The sequence below is a fragment of the Pteropus medius genome, unplaced genomic scaffold (assembly GCF_902729225.1).
Source record: "Pteropus medius unplaced genomic scaffold, Ma_sr-lr_union100, whole genome shotgun sequence".
NCBI classification, from domain to species: domain Eukaryota; kingdom Metazoa; phylum Chordata; class Mammalia; order Chiroptera; family Pteropodidae; genus Pteropus; species Pteropus medius.
Genome location: NW_024355206.1, coordinates 4,466,348 through 4,485,223, shown reverse-complemented (window position 1 = coordinate 4,485,223; position 18,876 = coordinate 4,466,348). Strand labels below are relative to the sequence as shown.

The 18,876-nt window shown below is 46.9% G+C and overlaps 1 protein-coding gene across 3 annotated transcripts in view; it reads left to right on the top strand.

Moving 5' to 3' along the window:
* HOMER2 (homer scaffold protein 2) overlaps positions 1-18,876 on the top strand; it is a 106,220-nt gene that overhangs the window by 42,676 nt on the left and 44,668 nt on the right. For all 3 annotated transcript variants that reach the window (XR_005651899.1, XR_005651898.1, XM_039858490.1), the window contains 2 exons: positions 4,374-4,530; positions 12,232-12,363. Coding sequence is in view for 1 of the 3 variants with exons in the window: in XM_039858490.1 (XP_039714424.1) it covers positions 4,374-4,530; positions 12,232-12,363 (289 nt within the window). In the remaining 2 variants the exon portion in view is untranslated. The remainder of the gene's footprint in view (positions 1-4,373; positions 4,531-12,231; positions 12,364-18,876) is intronic.

Sequence of the window (18,876 nt, the reverse complement as noted above, 5' to 3'; positions counted from 1 at the left end):
AACAGTAGGTTATATTGTCTGCTTAAAGAAACGTTTGCCACCCGGAAACATCTGCTTTCTATTTAAAGCACCAAAGAGGGAATGGGAATGATTTGAAATAGACTCCCTGAGCCTCGAACACCAAAAAGAGGAGCATAAATTGGGTACGGAGGTGGTTTCTGGCCTCTGACACACACTCCCTTCAGTTTTTCCCTGCTGGGAAGGAAAGGCGACCCGCTGGGTTTGAAAGTTCTGCTTCTCTTGGATTTTTCTATTTATACTGATTTGCACGCTTTGGGGAACTGACTTCTGTGTCCTAGTTCCAGCTCTTTTACTTTCTCAGGTGAGGCCAGATGCTCTCTGAGTTGGGGTACGCTTTTCTGAATTCCGCGGTGAGGTTTGTAGAGTGTTCTAATTTCGCCCATAAAGATGTAAGGGTTTGTTGTCCAGGGAGCCTGAAATCGCTGTGACCCTCGGTTTTCTATGTGGATGATGCCACCCGCTCACAGTCCTGCTTGGAGGCCTAAGTGAGAATATACACAATGTGCTTGGTTTATAGTGAACTTCTATGAAGGTCAGCACTTCAGTTATCCATTTCTGGTTAATAAACTGCCACAAACTTAGCAGCTGAAAATAAAACACATTTCCCTGGCTCAGGAGTCTCACTGGGTCCTCGGCTTCAGGTGTCACCAAGGTGTTAGCCAGGGCTGGGGTCTCCCCTGAAGGCTCAGCTGTGGGAGGATCCACAGCTTTCCAAGCAATAGTTGGCAGAATTCCAGTTCCTTGAGGGGAGTTGGACCAAGGGCCTCGGTTCCTCTCCAGCTGTTGGCTGGAGGCCACCCTCTGTTCCTGCCGTATAGGCCTCCCCACCATGGCAACTTGCTTCATCAAAGCCAGGAAGAGAGACAGTCAGTCAGGGGACTTTACTAGCCAGACAGAAGTAACCTGCTCACACAAATGACAACCTTTGCCATACTCTGTTGGTTAAAAGCAAGTCACAGGTCCCACCCCTGCTCAGAGGGAGGGTGGTTACACGGGGCATGAGCACCAGGAGGTGGGATCATTGGGAGACACATCAGAAGCTGCCAAGTACAGACACTGTCATTTTAGGGAGAGAATATAGCATAATGGTTAAGAGGGAGGATGTCTTTGTCACTTAGCACTGCCTTCAAAGCTCAGATCTGCAGCGTGCCACTTACCATGTAGCCCAGGGCAGGCCCTTGGCCTCTCTGAGCCCATTTCCCCACCTGCATGGCACCTCCGCATAGGAGTGTTGTAATCCTAAGTGAGCACGTGGACAGCCTGGCCGAATGATCAGTAGCCAGTAAATTAGCTACAGGCTTTCTTTTTGTCATTGTCTATTTGGGGCATTTTCTTTAAATACCATTAGGTTTTTGAATTTTAGAAGAATAACATAGAACACTCTGGTGACCTCAGACTTGGTTATTCATGTGCAAATGTCAGTCATACGGGTAGCTTCCTGGGCACAGAGCTGCTGCCAGACTGGCTGTGCTGGTCCTCCCTGGCTGCCCAGGGCCTCAGGACACTTGTCTTTGGCCTCAGGAGGGCGGAGGCTTCTCCCATGGCACCCTTCCTCTCAGTGGGGCTGGCGGGAGTCCCTGCAGCTCCTCACCCAGGTCTCGGTGCCTCTCCCCAGGCTGGAGCAGCCACTCAGCCACTGCAGAGGCCTCACTGCGGTGACCAGGGCTGCAGCCACCGAAGGTGTGGCCAGCTGAGTCCACAGTGTTCCCAACAAATCGCGTTTCTGGTTGGGGTCCCAAAGGCAGCCACAGTGGCTTTGGTCTATCCCCAGACCCGAGCGGGCAGATTTGGAGCCGGGCCCTTGTCTTCCGCATGCACACCTTGACCTGACCGTGGCAAGAAGGCGACTTGCTGCCTTGGCTTGTCCCAGATCAGAAGGCTCTGCCACCTTCTCTTGTCTCCCTGCCCTTCCTCCTCTGTCTCTCTCCGCTTTCCTTTCCTCACGTTCTCACTCCTGTTGGGTGCAGGGACATAGATGCTTACAGAAAGTCACTGCTTGGCCACCACAGCTGTCCCCTTTCCTAATCAGAGCACCTCTGCCTCCTGTGGCCCGTGCCCACATCTTTTGCACCCAAAGATCCTGTTATTGGTCCCACTATTGGTCCTTGCGGGATGTGGGAGGACGTTCGGGAGTCACTCTATGTCATTCACAGTCAGCTGTGCCATTCTAGAGGACTGATGCCGGCGGTAGCGATCACTTCTTCCATTTTTTCCTAGATCACTTGATACTATCTCACGTGGGCATCGCCCCAGCTTCCTTGAGGATAAAAATCACCCAGAGCTTTTGTGAATAACAGAGCTACCCAGGCCCCTCTCCTGGAGAGCCAGGGTCCCGGCTGCTAGTCTGGGCCGGAGGACTTGTATTTTTAGTTGAAGTGCCAGCTAATTGCTATCAAAGGTCTCAGGATGCTCAAACCCAGACCCTGTCCATCTTCCTTGGTGTGGAGGACACGAGGGAAGGTCTGAAAGTGAGCCCCTCCCCAGGAAGGATGCTGCCCTGACCAAGGGAAGCAGGGATGTTAGCTTGATTCGATGCTTAAAAACCTCTTTGGTGTTACTGCCCTTTCTGTCACTCCCTCCTCTCACACATGAGGAGACCACGGTGTGAGCAAGTGTTTTCCTCTGCGGTGCTGTGCTGCTGCGATTAGCAGAATACGGTGCCTGGGCTGGCCGCAGCACAGCTGGGGATCCAGCTGTGAGATTGCCCGTGGGGGCTTGCTCAGGGGGGCTTTGTATTCGTGTGCACGCCCGCTCTCCACAGGCTGCTCTCCTGACAACAGATGCAGGAAATTACGGGGACAATATTCCTTTTGTTTCTTGAGCTGTCACCCTGTTGCTGGAAGGTGTCAGTTTAGGACTGAGTAGGCGGTGAACTCGGTCACTATTAAAGGAAGAGAAACATCCTAGTAATTAACACCTCCAGCAGCACTCGTCCTGCTTCCCAGATCTAGAAGGAAAGATCCAGGGGGGCCAGGAATGCTGGTCTCTGTGCATTCTTCTGGAAAGCCGGCCTCTGGAAATAGCTGCATTGAATAGCATGGTGGCGTGAATAGCATGCTCTTGGCTTTATTCATTTGGACAAATAGTCATGAAAAAGGCTTCTGCAACCTGAGTTGATGGGTGATGCTGGTATTCATGGTGTTGCTGAGAATCCCTTGTGTAGTGCTTTTCCAGGAAGAAGTTTCTCTCTTTAGAAAGAGCTTCCTTCCCAGGAATGAGCCGTCTGTAGTCAGGATGGGTTCAAAGACCGCTTTGTCTAAAATCGCTTCATTTAGGGGCCAGAACACTTAGAATTCACATTTCCCTTTTGATTTTTTTTTTTTGTCTCCACTTGAGTGTCCTAGTCTTTCATGTCATTGCTTTTGACATTGTAAGGATTTTTAAAAATTAGTTTGTCTTGGTTACCTTTTGATTTAATTTTTATCTTTAATAAGTACTTGTTAAATTTGTAGAATTTTTATGAATGATGGGGTGACTTTTACATTGCGGTCGCTTCCCCCCGCCCCACCCATTTTATCTTATTTTGAACACTTTAAAAGATTTTGAGCCAGTTTGCCTGAAGACCCTTTCCCTCAAAATAAGTATTTTGAAATGAGTCTGTTTCATTTTGTGTTACTTTGTGCAATAGATACCTTAAAATATGAAATGCAGTGAAATCCATTACCATTTTTATTCATCTGCTTTATCTCTTAATGCTAATTGTCAAAATCTAATTCCCCACTCAACAGAAACATAGATGATGTGCTAACTTGATTAATAATCACATTAAGAATTTTTAAGCACGTGGAGTGAAATAGCAACAATACAGATGCAAGAATAGCAAAAGAGATAGCTTTGATGAATTTTACATAAAACTCAACAGGTTTATACGTTGGAAACATAAAACTTTAAAGCTTGGTCAATTATGAATGAATGCATCATTCATAAAATGCTGTGAATTTGAGAAATACTTAATGGAAATAGAATAGGAAGTTGTAAATGGTTTGCAAAATCCTGAAATTATTGCGGAATCTCCCAAAATGAATTTGTTGCAAAACTCTGAAAATGCCAACAGGACGTCAGAAAAAGAAGAGGACACTTCACAGGATGCAAAAACTCAGCGAAGGGGTTGTTTTAAGCAAATTGCTTATTAGTCCAGTTGCTCCACAGCCTCAGGGTGTTAGGTTCCAGTAACTACCCCGCTGGCTTCTCTTTTTCTCCTCTCTTTGCTTTTCTTACTTTAATCGTCCTCATGCAAACGTATCTTCCCCTTTAAGCCATTAACATCTTTGGGGGCAGTAGGTGGCTTAGAAACCGTAAATTATACATAAAGTCACGTTCCACCGACTCACACAGCGTCTTCTGTCTTCCAGGGAACAGCCTGTCTTCACCACCCGGGCGCACGTCTTCCAGATCGACCCCAGCACCAAGAAGAACTGGGTGCCTGCGAGCAAGCAGGCGGTCACCGTTTCCTACTTCTACGATGTCACCAGGAACAGCTATCGGATCATCAGTGTGGATGGAGCCAAGGTACCACCCCACCTGCCGCTTTGGACATTCCCAGCCATTTATTTTGCATCTAAAGCAATTGAATATGTTTGAAGAGTGGAGGGGAAAGAACGCACCCCACATCCTGCTGCCTTAACACGGATGTCATTATTATAATGTCCGTGAACTCACAGATCCTGCTTTTTTTTTTTCATTTAAAATTATGGCAAATGGGAAAAAAAAAATTCCCTGTTACCACATTGTTTTTATAGCTAGTATTTCAATGCCTGTGTAATAATCCCACCAAGGCCCTATAATGTTCTCATCTTTCCCTTCAGGATTTTTTTAGTATTATATATAATGAGCATCTTCGAGCAACAGCTACCCTCATTTGATCATCACACACCTATTGCTTTCTCTTGGTTATTTCCTTAGGTTAGATTCCTGGAAGTAATATGCTGGGTCAAGACATTACCATTTTAGGGCTCTTGATGGATATTGCCAAATTGCTTTCCAAAGAGGTCTTTCTTCCCATGTGTCTGAAAATGCCAGCAGTGGGTATTATAACTAGTCTGGTTTTGGTGTTATTAGGCATGGGAATTGAATTTTAGTGGATGGTTTTGGAGTATTTCTTCAAATAATTTTTCCCTAGTATTTTCACTATAGTACTGCCTTCCTCGATATTTTTTGCCACGTTATTATGGGAGCGGAATAAAAAAGAGGTATCGATAGAAGTATCACCAGGTTTGCAAAAGAAAAAAAAGTTGACTTGATACTTTATCATTTGTTTCTGTTTTTAAACTGTATTTATCCTGCTGGATATATTTACATGGATTATCTGCTGTCTGGTGAAATTCAAAGTATCTGAAGCTGAATTCCCTATTTCTCCTCAAAACCACCTCTTTATTTTCCTTTTCCAATCACCTGGGCTAAAAAGAGAGAGAGAGAGATGGCATAGAGTGAGTTCTTTTCTAGTTGGTCAGTGGAATCTGTATTTGGTGTCTCACATTCATGCCTAATGTTTTGTTTCAAAACCATAACTCCATAACTTTTGTCTTGGCACAGTTGTGCTAAGACTAGACTTCTGACTGGCCTCCTCACCCACCTGCAGTCTGCCCTGCCCCCTGCCCTAGGTCAGCGCTTCTGGGCAGTCGGAAGCAGGGGAGCTGGGGTCTGGGTAATAGAATCGGGCCTGCTTATTGGTTTCCCCCTCCACAAGCCCAAGCCATGAGGCAGAAGGCTCGGAAGCCTCTGTTGGAGAACCCCCAGAAAAGGTGTGAGAGCCCACTGGTGCCTCCAGATCTCTGGACAAGGTGCCCTGTTCTAAGGCCAGACTCTCTCCTCGGCCTGTGTTCTCTAAGCATGTCCTCATATGTGCTCACAGCGTCATGGATCCATGTGCTCACAGCATCGTGGATCCTGCAGACAGAGGTGACTTGGCCCCGTGAGCCTCTGTTTCTTCCTTCCAGTTGCCACAGCCCTTCCTCCTACTCGGGGCGGGAGCCCAGAGTCCTCATTTTACAGCCGAGGTCAAGGAGAGGCAGTGACCTGGCCTGGCAGCTGGTGCTTGCTCCCAGTTCATCGGACACCAGCTCCCAGCCCTTTGGGTTGGAGCAGGGTTCCCTGGCTCGTGGAGGAGCACGCCCTGATGCCACGTCGTGCAGGCAGGGTGTTCAGGTTGAATGGCTGGTCTGGCTAACACGTTAAGCAGATGCAAGAACTGGTTTTCAATCTAAGCAGGCAGGGTGGTAAGACACGGGTTGTTGTGAAGGAGTCGTGCTCCAGTAACAAACTGCTTGTGTGGAAGGGACTTAGAGGTTGTCGTGAGCAAAGGCACCGCAACCTCAGCTGCTGAGTCAACTGTGGGCAGCGCGCAGAGCACAGGCTCTGTGACGGGAGGAGGTGCAGCCAACAGCGTAAGCAGCTGTCATTCCACACAGGGCACGGCAAGCTCCTCTGCCCCGTCCAACCATTTGGCACATTTACTTGGGGAAGGACGCGTGGAAGGCCTCTCCTTCTCCTGAGAGCAGTCTGTGCCTGCTCGTCACAGAACGAATCTGTGCTTGTCTCTATTCTTCATCCTTCCTAAAACATTGAGACGTTTCCCCTTTGCAGAGAAAATACTTCACATGTCAGTTCCAGCTGCTGCTAAAGACATAGGCGGGCGGGAACACTATAGTGCGTCACCTGGCGTTGCCTGACCTGTAAGGAGTTGTGTGGATCCCTTTCTGTGCATGGGGCCCCCCAGAGACCGCATTCCTCGAGGACTGGGGACCAGGCCTGGCTTGCCTTTGGAGTTCCAGCATCGAGCCAGAGTGGGCAACGCTGTGTGAGCGGGTGATGAGGTCAGGCCCGGCCGCATGGTCTCCAGGCCTGCGGCGGGTGTGCCGTGTCTATAGAATGACAGTGGGCAAAGTTGGGATCACTGCCGAGAGGAAACCAGGATCAGAATCTCAGAATGGCACCGGGGTCGGCCCTGCACGTGGACAGATGGGAGCCATATGAGGGCATCTCGCAAGCCCAGCTTCCCGGGCCTTCTGTGTGAGCCATCCCAGCACCAACAGCCACACACCAACAGCTATGTGATTTGTGGCGACTTTGGGGCGGAACTGCCAGCTCCATCGCAGAGGACTCCGTGTCCAGAGCATCTGCTAAGTGAGCCATTGCAGCACTTTGGTTTCCTTGTGCCCTTACGGACCGAGGTGATCGTTAGCACCCTTGGGAGAAACTGCCCGTACCCGTGGACAAGACGTGCTGGGAGCTGGCGTTCCTCCCAGTGTCCCCGATGTTCTCAGTCATTTACAGGGTCACGGAAACCAATTCTGGAAGAGACCATGGAGGTCATCCATTCCATGGTCATTTAGCAGCACCCGCTGTGTGGCCAGCACTGCCTGAGCGTGACAATAGAAGGACGTAAGCCTCTGAAACCTGGCTCATTTGGTGCTTCCTTCAGGGAACGTGACATTGCTTTCAAGAACACGGTCATGGTCCCCTCCTCCACACATCTCTGGTGTTCTTTTGCATAAACAGAGGCATTTTCTCTTCAGGGGCCAGCATATGGAAGGTTCTTAGCACACAGTAGGTTTTCAGTGAATGCTGGTTTCTTTCCTTCCCTGACTGTGGTGAAAGGCAAAGGGAAAAAGCACCCATCAACACCACTCTGGGAGCCGGCCGCATGTCTCTTAATCGCTGTGACTCAGCGGCTTGTGAAAAACATCCATCTCCCTGGACTTGGGACGACTTTCTGTGGAGGGGAATCCAGGGGCCTGTCTCCCAGTGCGTGACACGCAGCTTCCTCGAAGTCCGGAGCAGGACAGAGACTGGAGGAGCTCAGCTCTTGCTTCTTCCAAGTAGCTCTTGTTACGTGTGTTCTGTGCATTTCCCAGTGATGTGCAGGAACCAGGTCTTCCACTGGGGAGTCTTCTTTTCCTCTCTGGAAGTTTCAGAGACAACGCAGGACAGAGGAAGGGGTGCGAGGGCCGGGGGAGCCCACCTCAAAGCTTTATATGAAGCACCCTGCCAGCTTCACTTTCTCCCCAACCCTCACCTTCCCCACTCCCTAGGAAGGCAGCAGTTCTCACCCACAGCGTGTCCCCGACACCCAGGACCTCATCCTCCTGTGTTCCCTCCTGACCGTCCCCACTGGTGGCCTTCACTCTTTTGCCTGCTGTTTGTCACTGTCTCAAGTCGGCCTCTACCAAAGCCTCTTCTCTCGTCCCTCTGTCCCCTCCTGCTGTATGACATCCTCCACTCCTGGGACCCCATACACTGCTGAGCCCCCCTCTTTCCTGAGTCCAGAACCCACAGTTCCAGCCACTACTTCTGTCCCCCACACAGTTCCCGGTGCCCAGTGTGAGGTCACCAGCCCCCTTTTCTCCAGCCAGGGCTCACCAGGAAGATCCACCCCCTGACAACTTCGTTTTAGTTTTGTGTACTTTATGTTTAACTGTTTGTACCGTTTAATGTCTGATAATAAAGCGGGCACTCATGTACCCGCCACCCAGCTGAGGAAGTTCATCCTTTACTAGACCTTCAGGGTCCCTTTCTGGGCCTCTCACAACATCTAAATGCTCCTCCCATCCTCCCCTCTCTTGAAATTTGCATTTAGCATCTCCTTACTTTTCTTTATAGTTTTGCCACCTGTATCTATGTCCCTAAATCAGAGGTTGGCAAACGTTTCCTCTAAAGGGCCTGATAGTAATTTCCCTTTATGAGCCATACAGTCTCTGTGGCAACCATTCAGCTTTTCTCTTGTAGGGAGGACACAGCCATAGACCAATATGCAAAAGAATGGCTGTGGCTGTGTGCCAATAAAACTTTATTTAGAAAAGCAGACTGGATTTGGCCAGAGGGCTATACTAGTTTGTTGACCCTTGCCCTAAATAATATATTGTTTAGTTTTGTGAAGTTTGAGCTTCTATATAAGTAGAATGATACTGGAAACTCATACTGTATGCCGTCTTTTGTGACTTTTTTTTTTGCTGTGTGTTGTGTTTCTGTTTCATCCATGTCGATGCCCGTACCCTTAGTTACTTTCTCTGCTGGGTGTATTTCATTGTATGAATGGACCGCAGCTGGTCCATTCTGCTGGTGGTGGGCATTGGTTTTTGCAGACACTGGAGCTGTGAACATTTTCCATTTCTCCTGGTTCCCCTACGCAAAGCTTTCTCTCGGGTTACACTTAAGACCAAGATTGTGGGGTGGCAGAGAACGTGCATCTTTAACATTAGCAGAGCAAGCCGTATTGTTCTTCAAAGTGGTTTTGCCAGCCTGTGAGCTCCCATTGCCCCGCATCCTCGCCCCACCCGCAGCATTGTCAGACATATGTTGGGTTCCATGAGTATGTAATGGAAATGGTAATGCAGTTTCCACATTAGCAGTGATATTGAGTTTATAACTTATGTTCGTGAAACCCAGGTGACCTCATGCTCGCCAGTCTCACAAAAGAGGGGTCCATTCACCTGTCCAGAGCTAAGCCTCCCTCAGATACTGTCTCCTCACCACCACCACCCCCCATGTCCCTACTTCCCACACGCCTGCATGGGGCACTCACCACGCAGACCCAGAGCAGACAGAAGGCCTTTTCACATGCGGCCGCTTTCTCTCACACCTTTATTCAGGCCCAGGAGGGTGAAGGTTAGAAATGAGTTAGAGCCTCCAAGAGAAACAGAAGCATTTTCCACACGCAAGGGCAGTTGTCCCCAGAAATAACTTGGGGATGTGAGAGGGCCATATGCAGTGTATCCTTAGAAGCTTCTCGAAAAGCCCAGCTTCTCGGGAGGACTTAGTCCTGGTGGGCCGAGCCAAGTGAAGCACGGTGGAGCTCCCTCACCAGTGGGAAATGAAGGGAGACGCTCCGCTTGACCATTTGGGACAGCATGATTGCTCCGCTGTCAGTCTCGCTGCTGTTGAGAAGGTCAGTGCACTGGATTCCCTGGGAGAGCAGCCAGCTGGTTGTCTCAGTAATTGTAGCGATGGGCTTCATGTTAGGGCCTTGAAGACTGTTCCTGTGAGCCACCTCTGGTGAGTGGTGGCAATGTAAAGGGTCGGGGAGAAGTAGAGGATGGCTTTCCTCCCCCTTTCTTCTCCCTCTTCCCCCTTCTTCCCCCCATCTGGATCTAGGAAGCTCCAAAAGTCTCGGAGCCTTTGGTAAGCTGCTAGGAGACAGCCAGGGCACTGCAGAGCCTGCAGGAACAGTCCGAGGGATTGTAAGAGCTGGTGAAGGGTGAAGGGGCGGGCTTTCCTTTATCTTCTCGGCTAACCTCCAGTTGTGCGATTCTGTAGGTTGTGTTTCTTACGTGCCTGGGTGCCTTGATGATGCTGGTGACAGAGTCAGAGGTAGCTGTGCGGAACTAAGATCTAAGCAATCCACCCCACAAAGAGCAGGCATCCCAGTAAGGAATGGGGCGAAGGGCAGAGGCACTCTCATTACAAAATTCTTAGGAATAGTTCCTGCAAGACTAGCAATTTTTGTCCCGGGAGTGACTAGACCTTTTGTTTGCAATGGGTCTGCAGGGGTGCATGCCCAGTACAGCTGTGTGGGTAGGAGGGACTTCCTGGCAGTGGGAGTGAGGAGATGGGACCTAGGGGACCGAGGGAGGCTTTGTTTCCATTTTATATATGATGAACTCTCTTCTGCTACTTCCCAGCTCCGTTTCTCCTCCTGTGATACCTGTTAGCCTTGTTGTGAGGTTTACGCGAGCTGATGATACAAGCAAAGCGCTCAAGAAGTGCTCGGTAAATACTAGTTGCTGCTATTAATATTAACTTCTACCAATTGTTTTACCAACTAGACTAAGGTTTATTCTTGAGCTAGTGCCTCGTTAGCAAAGTCAGTAGACTCTTGCACATATACATTACAATGACACTTCTGTTATAGTGACAACTCTGACTGTCCTGATCTCCTTGTTAGCCAAGGCAAAAATCTATGTCCTGAAGTTCTTTTAGCAAAATGAAGTTCCTACCGGGGAAAGCAAGACTGTGCTGTTTAAAAGATCTTTTTCTCTTCCCTGTTTCCTCAGAAGAAAAGTTCTGATTTACTCATGAGAATAAATATAGCCTTAATAAGTAAAACTGATGGTGGATTCGCTCCTTAGAATATTTACTCAGATGGCTACCGTTCCTGCTCAGATAATGAAAAACCAGTTGATGAGGAAGTAACCAGTGACTTAGTCCGTTAGCGAACATCCAAGAAGACCTCATTTCCAAGGCATTTTTCTGGAGTGTTTTTTAGAGTCTCAGAGCTCCTAAGGATTTCTGCCAGAGTGAGCCTGTTGTGGATACTTTATAACACATCAATTGTTTGGTGACTGTTTATTTACCTGTCTCTACCCTCTTTCTGACTACCTGCAACTTGAGGACCAGGGATCTGGACTTGTTCATCTTTGTGTCTTTGGCTGGCAGAGTGCCTGGCGTGCAGCAAGTGCTCGGTGAATGCTCACTGAAGGGACAGATGCAGTGAGTGCCGGGTATCGTCCTCTCACCTCTCCAGATTCACTGTCCACCGTCCTTCACCCTGCTCTGGGCCCTGCGAGGCTGACCTGTGGATTGCATCACTGGGCTTCCCGGGGCCTCTGGCTCCCAGTTGGGTCTGACCAATGGCAGGTCGCAGGGAGAGAGGCAGGCGTATTTGTTCTGCTGGCTCCTCTCCTCAGAAGTCATGTGCTGGTGTGTCCTCCAACCAAAGGTCACCTCTCGTCATAGCAGTCTGCTCTCCATGACTTTCTCCTCCACGTTGTAGCCTTTTCATTCCCTCATCCTTTTAGACCAAGGGAAGGTGACACCCAGCACCAGGTCCCTGCCAGTTTCGCTTCACCCAACTCACACCTGTGTCGTAATCTGCTTCTGGAGACTTAAAGTCGTTTGGGCTGGACACTGGGACCTGAAGTTCTTTAGAGAATGTGTAATGTGGCTGGCCATTAAGGGCAACTGGGTGCCTGGCAGCTTCGGGGAAGTAAATAGCAGTTTTGGACACTGTATTTGGAGATTTTCTCCCACTAATAACTTAAGATCTTAGTTTAAATTGACTGCTTTTAAGTCTCTAACGTTGCCTCTCATCATGGTTGTGTATCTGACTCGGGATGGGAGGTGCCAAAAGAGGAAGACGTCAGGGCAGATGTGGCAGAGCGGGGTGCCTGCCATCAGCGTTAGGTCCTGGCTTTGCCGACAGGAGATCGTGTAAGCAGCCTCTGTGGTGCCTGATTCAGTGTTTACATTTCTGCTCTCTGGGCTGTTTTCCTGCAGGTGATTATAAACAGCACGATCACACCCAACATGACTTTCACCAAAACGTCGCAGAAGTTTGGGCAGTGGGCCGACAGCAGGGCCAACACGGTATTTGGCTTGGGGTTTTCGTCGGAGCAGCAGCTGACAAAGGTAACGTGGCCCTCTCCACAGCGTGGCACGTGCCGTGTTGGAGGTCGTTGTCATTGGTCGTCGCTGGTGGGGGGATGGAGCGGTGTCTTTGGGGAGCAGAGTTCCTCTCTGCCTTCGATGTCGCCCTTTCTGCTGGGCTGCCAACCTGGACGAGCTTTTAGAAATACCAGGTTCCTTGCAAATGGAGGTGTCGTTGGAGGAAGGAAAACATATCTGACAAATGCTGCTTCAGAGCCTGAGGTTGCAGCATCTGGAAGCAGCTCGGCTAGTCATTCCTTCCTCATGTGTCGGCCTCTGCTCTCACTAACGTTGTTGACCTCCTGGTCGGAGCCCTTAGAGCGAAGAAGTAAGGTGACACTTAATAGCAGTTCCTAACCTGGAGTCCTCACACCCTTAGTGATGTCGCAGTATTGTGTGTATGTTGCTTTTTTCCTAGGGAGAGGGTTCATAGCTTTCATCCGATTCTCCAAGGGGTCTGGGACACACTCTGTGGGTGGTTAGGGAGGTGTCAGGAGCACATCACGACTAACCACAGACTCAGTGACCCCAGGATCTGAGGGGACAAACCGATGGCCTCTGAGAGCCCTCCCCCACCCAGTGGAAGGAGCTGAGAGCTTGTTTTCAGAAAACAGGTTTTCTTTTGGGGGGGGTGGGAGAGTCCTGTGTAGTTATTAAGAATGTGATAGTTGAAAGTGAGACTGGCTGGTTTGCGTGACACGGGAACGTATTGGAAGAATGTCAGTATCTCGAGAAATCCAAAGGAGAGTTGACAATCCAGGCCTTGGGAAGGGTGGTGATGCTGCATTTTGAAATGAGGAAGAACAAGCACTATGAGGATTAGAGAGAATTTACAGGAAGTAGAAGCAGATATGATGGTGATTTCTTGAAAGAATGACACTAGAACCTCTGTCTGAAGTGGGCCGTGAGGATTGCCTGCCCTTTCATCCTGAATCAGTGCCTGATGGGGGAAAAAGGGGCTGACATCCCCTCCCTGCCGAGTGGCCCCTTGTAACACCTGTCTCGTGTCCAAATGATGCAGTTGAAGCTTCTAATTGCTGGGAAGGGTGAGATGGGAGGCTTCTGTCAGAGACACAGGGCTGGTCCCGCCCAAGGCTGAAGGTCACAGACACCCAGGGCGGTTGTAGAGAATCACTCCCGGCTTCTTGGAACAATTTATTCAGTCTTTGGAGGAATCACAGGAGCTCCGAAGGATAAAGGGGGAAAGATTCAATGAAAAGAATCAAAAGAAGGAAGAACTCAAAACAAAAATCAGGAAAGTCATTCAAGCTCAGTTCTTTGTGCCTCTGAGAACTGGCAAGACTTTGAGCTGCACCTGCTTCCAAGCCTGGCCCCTTCTCACTTCTCCCAAACAGAAGAAAATGTCCTTTCATTAAGAAAGAGTACCCCGTCTTCCTGAGCGCTGGTGTCCTTGCTCTGTGACTGTGGCCTGCCATTGTCACAAAGACTTATCAGACAAGTACTCAGATGTCTCCTTTGTTCAAAAGTTTCAAATCAATTTTTCCCTTCTCTTTAAAGAAAAGGATTAACCACACGTTGATAAATTACCAAGAAGCGAGGCTGGCATTTTCAACAAGCTAGCAAAGAGGAACTTAGGCCTGAAGGGTTCCCAAGGCATGTTGCTGAGGAGACATTCCCGACTCCATAGAGCAACTTGCCCCCCAGACCCGAAAGGGGACTTGGTAATCAAACACCGTGAGGAGGCTAGAGAAAGGGACGCCAGTGTGGGTATTCTCATTTAAGAGCAGTTTATACACGCTTCTCTCTTCACCCCCCGGAAGGAGAAGACATACCTTGATCTTTACTGCTTCCCTTATGAGGACCACTTTACACCACAACCGACAAAGTATTACAGGGACACTCTGCTCTTCAGATGGGCTTTCCGAAAATAAGACAGGCTCTCGTTTGTGGCAGACAGAGGGTGGGGCTGCGAGGACTCTGTGACTGACCCATTCAAACCCTGACATGCATGTGGCATTTGCTTTCGACTCATTTCAGTTATTTCATATGTAATACAAATTTGTACCCTTATGTTCCCTTTGGTAACTCAGTGTGGTCCTGGAACATTGACCTGTCTCATACCTTTGTGTCTCCTGATCTGAGGGCGAATTTTTTTTTTCTAAAAAGAGATAGTAATCATCCTTTTGACATGTTTTAGTTAGAATGCTTTTGGCTGCAAGTAACAGAGAACTTATCACAGTGCTTAAGTAGATAGTCATTCCTTCCACACAGAAGGGAAGTTCAGAGGTAGACAGTTGCCAGCATTGGCTTGGTGGCTCTGTGATGTTGGGTCTGAGGGCTCTGTGTGTTCTGTTTGTTTTTCCTTTCATTGGCCATTCCCTCATGGTGATGAGATGGCTTCTCAAGCTCCGTCCATCACATCTGCATTCACGGCAAGAGGGAGGAAGCAGAAGGCTGATACCACAACAGCTTCCCTGTAAACTCCCTTAGCAGACTTCTTCTTGGGTCCCATTGTCAGCCTTGGGTCCCTAGGCCGCCCTCCCACTCCCCCAGGAAAACAAACAAAAAAAGCAGGGAATTGGGTTGCTGTGTTCAGCTTCGACTGGTTTTCATTCTCTACCACCTAGGAAATTCCCTGTTCCAGCCAAGTCGAGAATCTGTTAAGCCAAGGAGAAAAAAGAAATGGACTTTGAATAAGCAACTAGGTAGTGTCTGCCACCGAGTCTTCAATGGCCAAGGCCAGAAAAGGCCACAAATAAAATAATAGTTTTTCTTTTTCTATGATAATAATGAGGATGAGGATGATGACTTTAAATTTGATTAAAATTATTGCCACTGCAGAATATGATCCTAACAAGTCAAGAAAGAGGATTTTGGTATACATTTCAGAAACCTTGTAGTTTGAATATCCTTGGATTCACAAGTTTCATTTATAGAGATCTTTTCTAAGGAAATAATTGTAACAGTACAGAGCCTTGGCTGTAAGGATTTTCCTAGCAGCATCATTTGTAGCAATAAAAACAAAAACAGCAACAAAAGCCGAGCCTAAATGTCCAGCAGTAGGAAATTAAATAAACTCCGGTACATCCTTCACGGTAATACTGTACAGAAATGCAGATGATATAATGGAAGATCATATAATTGCATGGAAATATTAATGTCATATCATTCATCTCAGAAGTAGCTATAATATGACATATACAGTATCATTCCATTTTTAAAAAGAAATATGTGTAATGGACACAGATACAGATAGAAAAATGTCAAAAGTTTATGTGGTTAGTGTTTATCTCTGAGTGATGATGAGACTATAGGTTTAGAAAAATTTTTTCTAAACCATACTTTCTAAATTTATAGAAATTTATAGGCATATGTGCTTTTTTATAATGGGAGAGTGAGTATAATAAAACTTATGACTTGGAGGGAGGGGTGTTTTAGCAAAGGACAGTCACTTGGCACCTCTGTGACTAGCGCTTCTCCTCTAAGAGGTAGAGGCTGGGAAGGGGACATACTTGCAAGGAGTCTGGATTGCTTCCAGTTTTTCATTATTGCAGATGATGCTAGGTCTTTCTAATATAGTGGAGGCCTTTTTTTTTTTTTCGTATTCTCAATTATTTTTGTAGAATAGTTTCCCAGAAGTGATATCACTAGGTCAGTGGGTATGAACATTTTTTTTCCACTCATGATGCATACGTCCAAATGGCTTCTCAGGGGACTGCACCAATACACAGTGTTACTGGAGGTATCTTGCCAGCACCGGGTAGTATAATTGTATTTAATGTTTGCTAATTTAGCAGGCAAAGAATGAGACCTCATTATTTTGATTTGCATTTCCAGTGAGGCTTAGCGATCTTTTCCATAAGTTGCTTGCTTATTGTATTTTTTTATTCATGAATTTTGCCATTTCTCTATTGGGGTTTTCATATTTTCCTTTTCAATCTGTACAAACTCTGTACTGATTATAATGGCCCCTTTTCTATTACACTAGGCTAGCTATAGATATTTCCCCCAGGCTCTTGTTTCCCTTCTGATTTAGTCTTTTTTTCCTTTTAGATTTGAAAGCTTTAAAGTATTGTGTCATCAAAATCTGTCACTTTCGTGATTTTCTTTTATTTCTTCCAAGTTTAGAAAATTACCCTCTTATTTCTCAAGCAGACGTTTGCTAAATGTTCGATTCTGTTTGCAGGCAGATTTTTTAAGGTTTGATTTTTTTTTTAAAATGCCCTTTTAACTCGTCAATAATTTATCATGTTACTGGTTTATGGTAAGAATTTACATTCATTTTGCCCCAATTTACTAACGTTATCTCAATCATCACGTGTTGAATAATCTTCTCCATTAATTTATGATTCTTCTTTTGTCACCTAATTTTTATATAAATGGCAGAGCCTTCCTGTTTCCATCATGCAACTGCTAATACCACATCTTTTTAAGCGAATATCTATCTATCTGTCTGTCTATTTATCTATCTATCTATCTATTTTTTTATTTATTTCTAAAGAGAAAAAAATTTATTACAATATAAAATGTACTTATAAACTGTCCACAGAAAGCATGTAAGTTTTTACTGTTGTATAAGTTTATTGAGAATACTTTATTCACCTTCTGTTGTTATATAAATATTTATTTAAAATGTATCTGATAGGGCTTATCCTACTTCATTGCATTTAAAAATTATTTTATGAAATTTTCTTTTTGATTCTCACCCACTTGAATGCAAAACAAAATCCTCTACAGACTTAGCGTTTCTCTGAAGACAGGAACCAAGTCTTTCTTAAGTGTTTCAGTGTCCCCAGAACAGTCCCAGCACGTAGAGACAACTAGTAAATATTTTTGAGTGAACGAATTCACCCTTTTGTGGAGCTCTTTTACTAAATTTCATGGTTTTAAGGCTTTAGCTGTCATTTTACTTGAAGAAACAAGTCAAAGCAAGGCCAGAGAAACTTTGCTTCCCTTCATTGAACCCCTGTCACATGCCTAGCAAAGTCCATCTCTCACCCTCCAGAGGTCCAGTGGAGGCAGTGTTACCATCCCCATTCTATTATTGTAGAATCTGAGGTTTGGAACGGTTCCTTTGCTTGCATTTGAAAGGCCAGTAAGGGTCTGTGTTGGGCATCTTAGCTCAGATAGTAATTAAGCAGGTAAATCATAGGATACTGTCCAGTGCTGGCCTCAGATGCCCTGTGTCCTATCCCAGTGTGGCCTTGGCCACTTATGAAACCATCTGTGCCCATTTTTATATGTATACAGTATGAGGAGTGCTTAAGGGTCTCTGTGAGTGCATCGTAAGACTTGTATGTGCTACTCACTCTTCGTATCTCATGCCTGTGAGCTGAGAATACGTGTCCTTTTTTCCCCTCTCTTGAGATGTTCTTGGCTGTTATTATTTATAATAGCATTATCACCTTGAAGTCCTGTAGGATGTGTGTTTTGATGTATATGTGACAGTGTTTATTGTCTCCTTTTATAACTGAGAACAGTTAAATCATTGATGTAGCTGAGGAGAGCTGTAAAATTGGAACTTGTCTGGGCACCTCACTCCATATCTGATACTTTCTTCCTCAGGCCTTGTCTTTGCCTTAAAGATTCCCTTGGCCTGTTTCAGAGTTTACGCTTTTATAAGTCATTTTCTTTTGAAGAGAAAGTAAGTACAATGCTCTTTTACATTTTAAGGTAATGGGGCTTCTCTTTGGAAATAGGAAATCCAATCAATAAATATTTAGCAACTGCTGTGGGCAAGACTCTTGGCGTTCCCATTGGCACAGGTTCCTGGATGTGTAGCATGATCACGTGGAAGTCAGATCTGGGCCCAGGCTCAGGTCGACCATTTACTAGCCACGTGACCTGGGGCAAGTCTTAGTCTCCCATGGCTCCATTTCTCTATCTTGAAACTAAACAAGAATTCCTGTCCAACAGAGTGGTAGTGAAGAGCAAATGAGAGAATGTGTGTTAAGAAGCCATTAAACTCCTTAACTTGCAGGTGTGGTTTCGCCGAGGTCTGCAGGAAAAGGCTATAAGTACGCCCACCCGGGACAAGGACTGTGGGACACCTGGAGGGGCCATCGTGGTGGGTGACAGGGACAAAGAGAGACGAGCCCATAGGATCTAAAGCTTCATGCCCAGAGTCTCCAAGGGCTGAGCCAAGGTTTTCACCTTTTGGGTGTGTTCAGCGTAAGGTCAGAGGGGACAGAGAATGGAGGCCCCATGCGCTGCCTGGAGGTGACGTGTTCTGTCACAGCCTGGCAGGGCTTTATTTACAGAGTTGTTTGCCGCTGTCTCCTGTTGCTCCGCTCTTTGCTTCCTGAGAGGCAGGAGCAGGACCGGTACTCACACAGCATGCCAGATGCCCTGGCACCCCACTTTGCGCACAGCCCAGCTCAGGTACCGTGGAAATATTTGTCCACTGAAATGGGGAATGAGGCTTAAATCATGTTTGTTGACTGAATGAGAGCGATGCTAGCTGATGACATTTTCAGTCTAGTTTATAAGCAACTTTGACTAAGAGACATGAGAGAAAGGGACCCTGATGGGGAC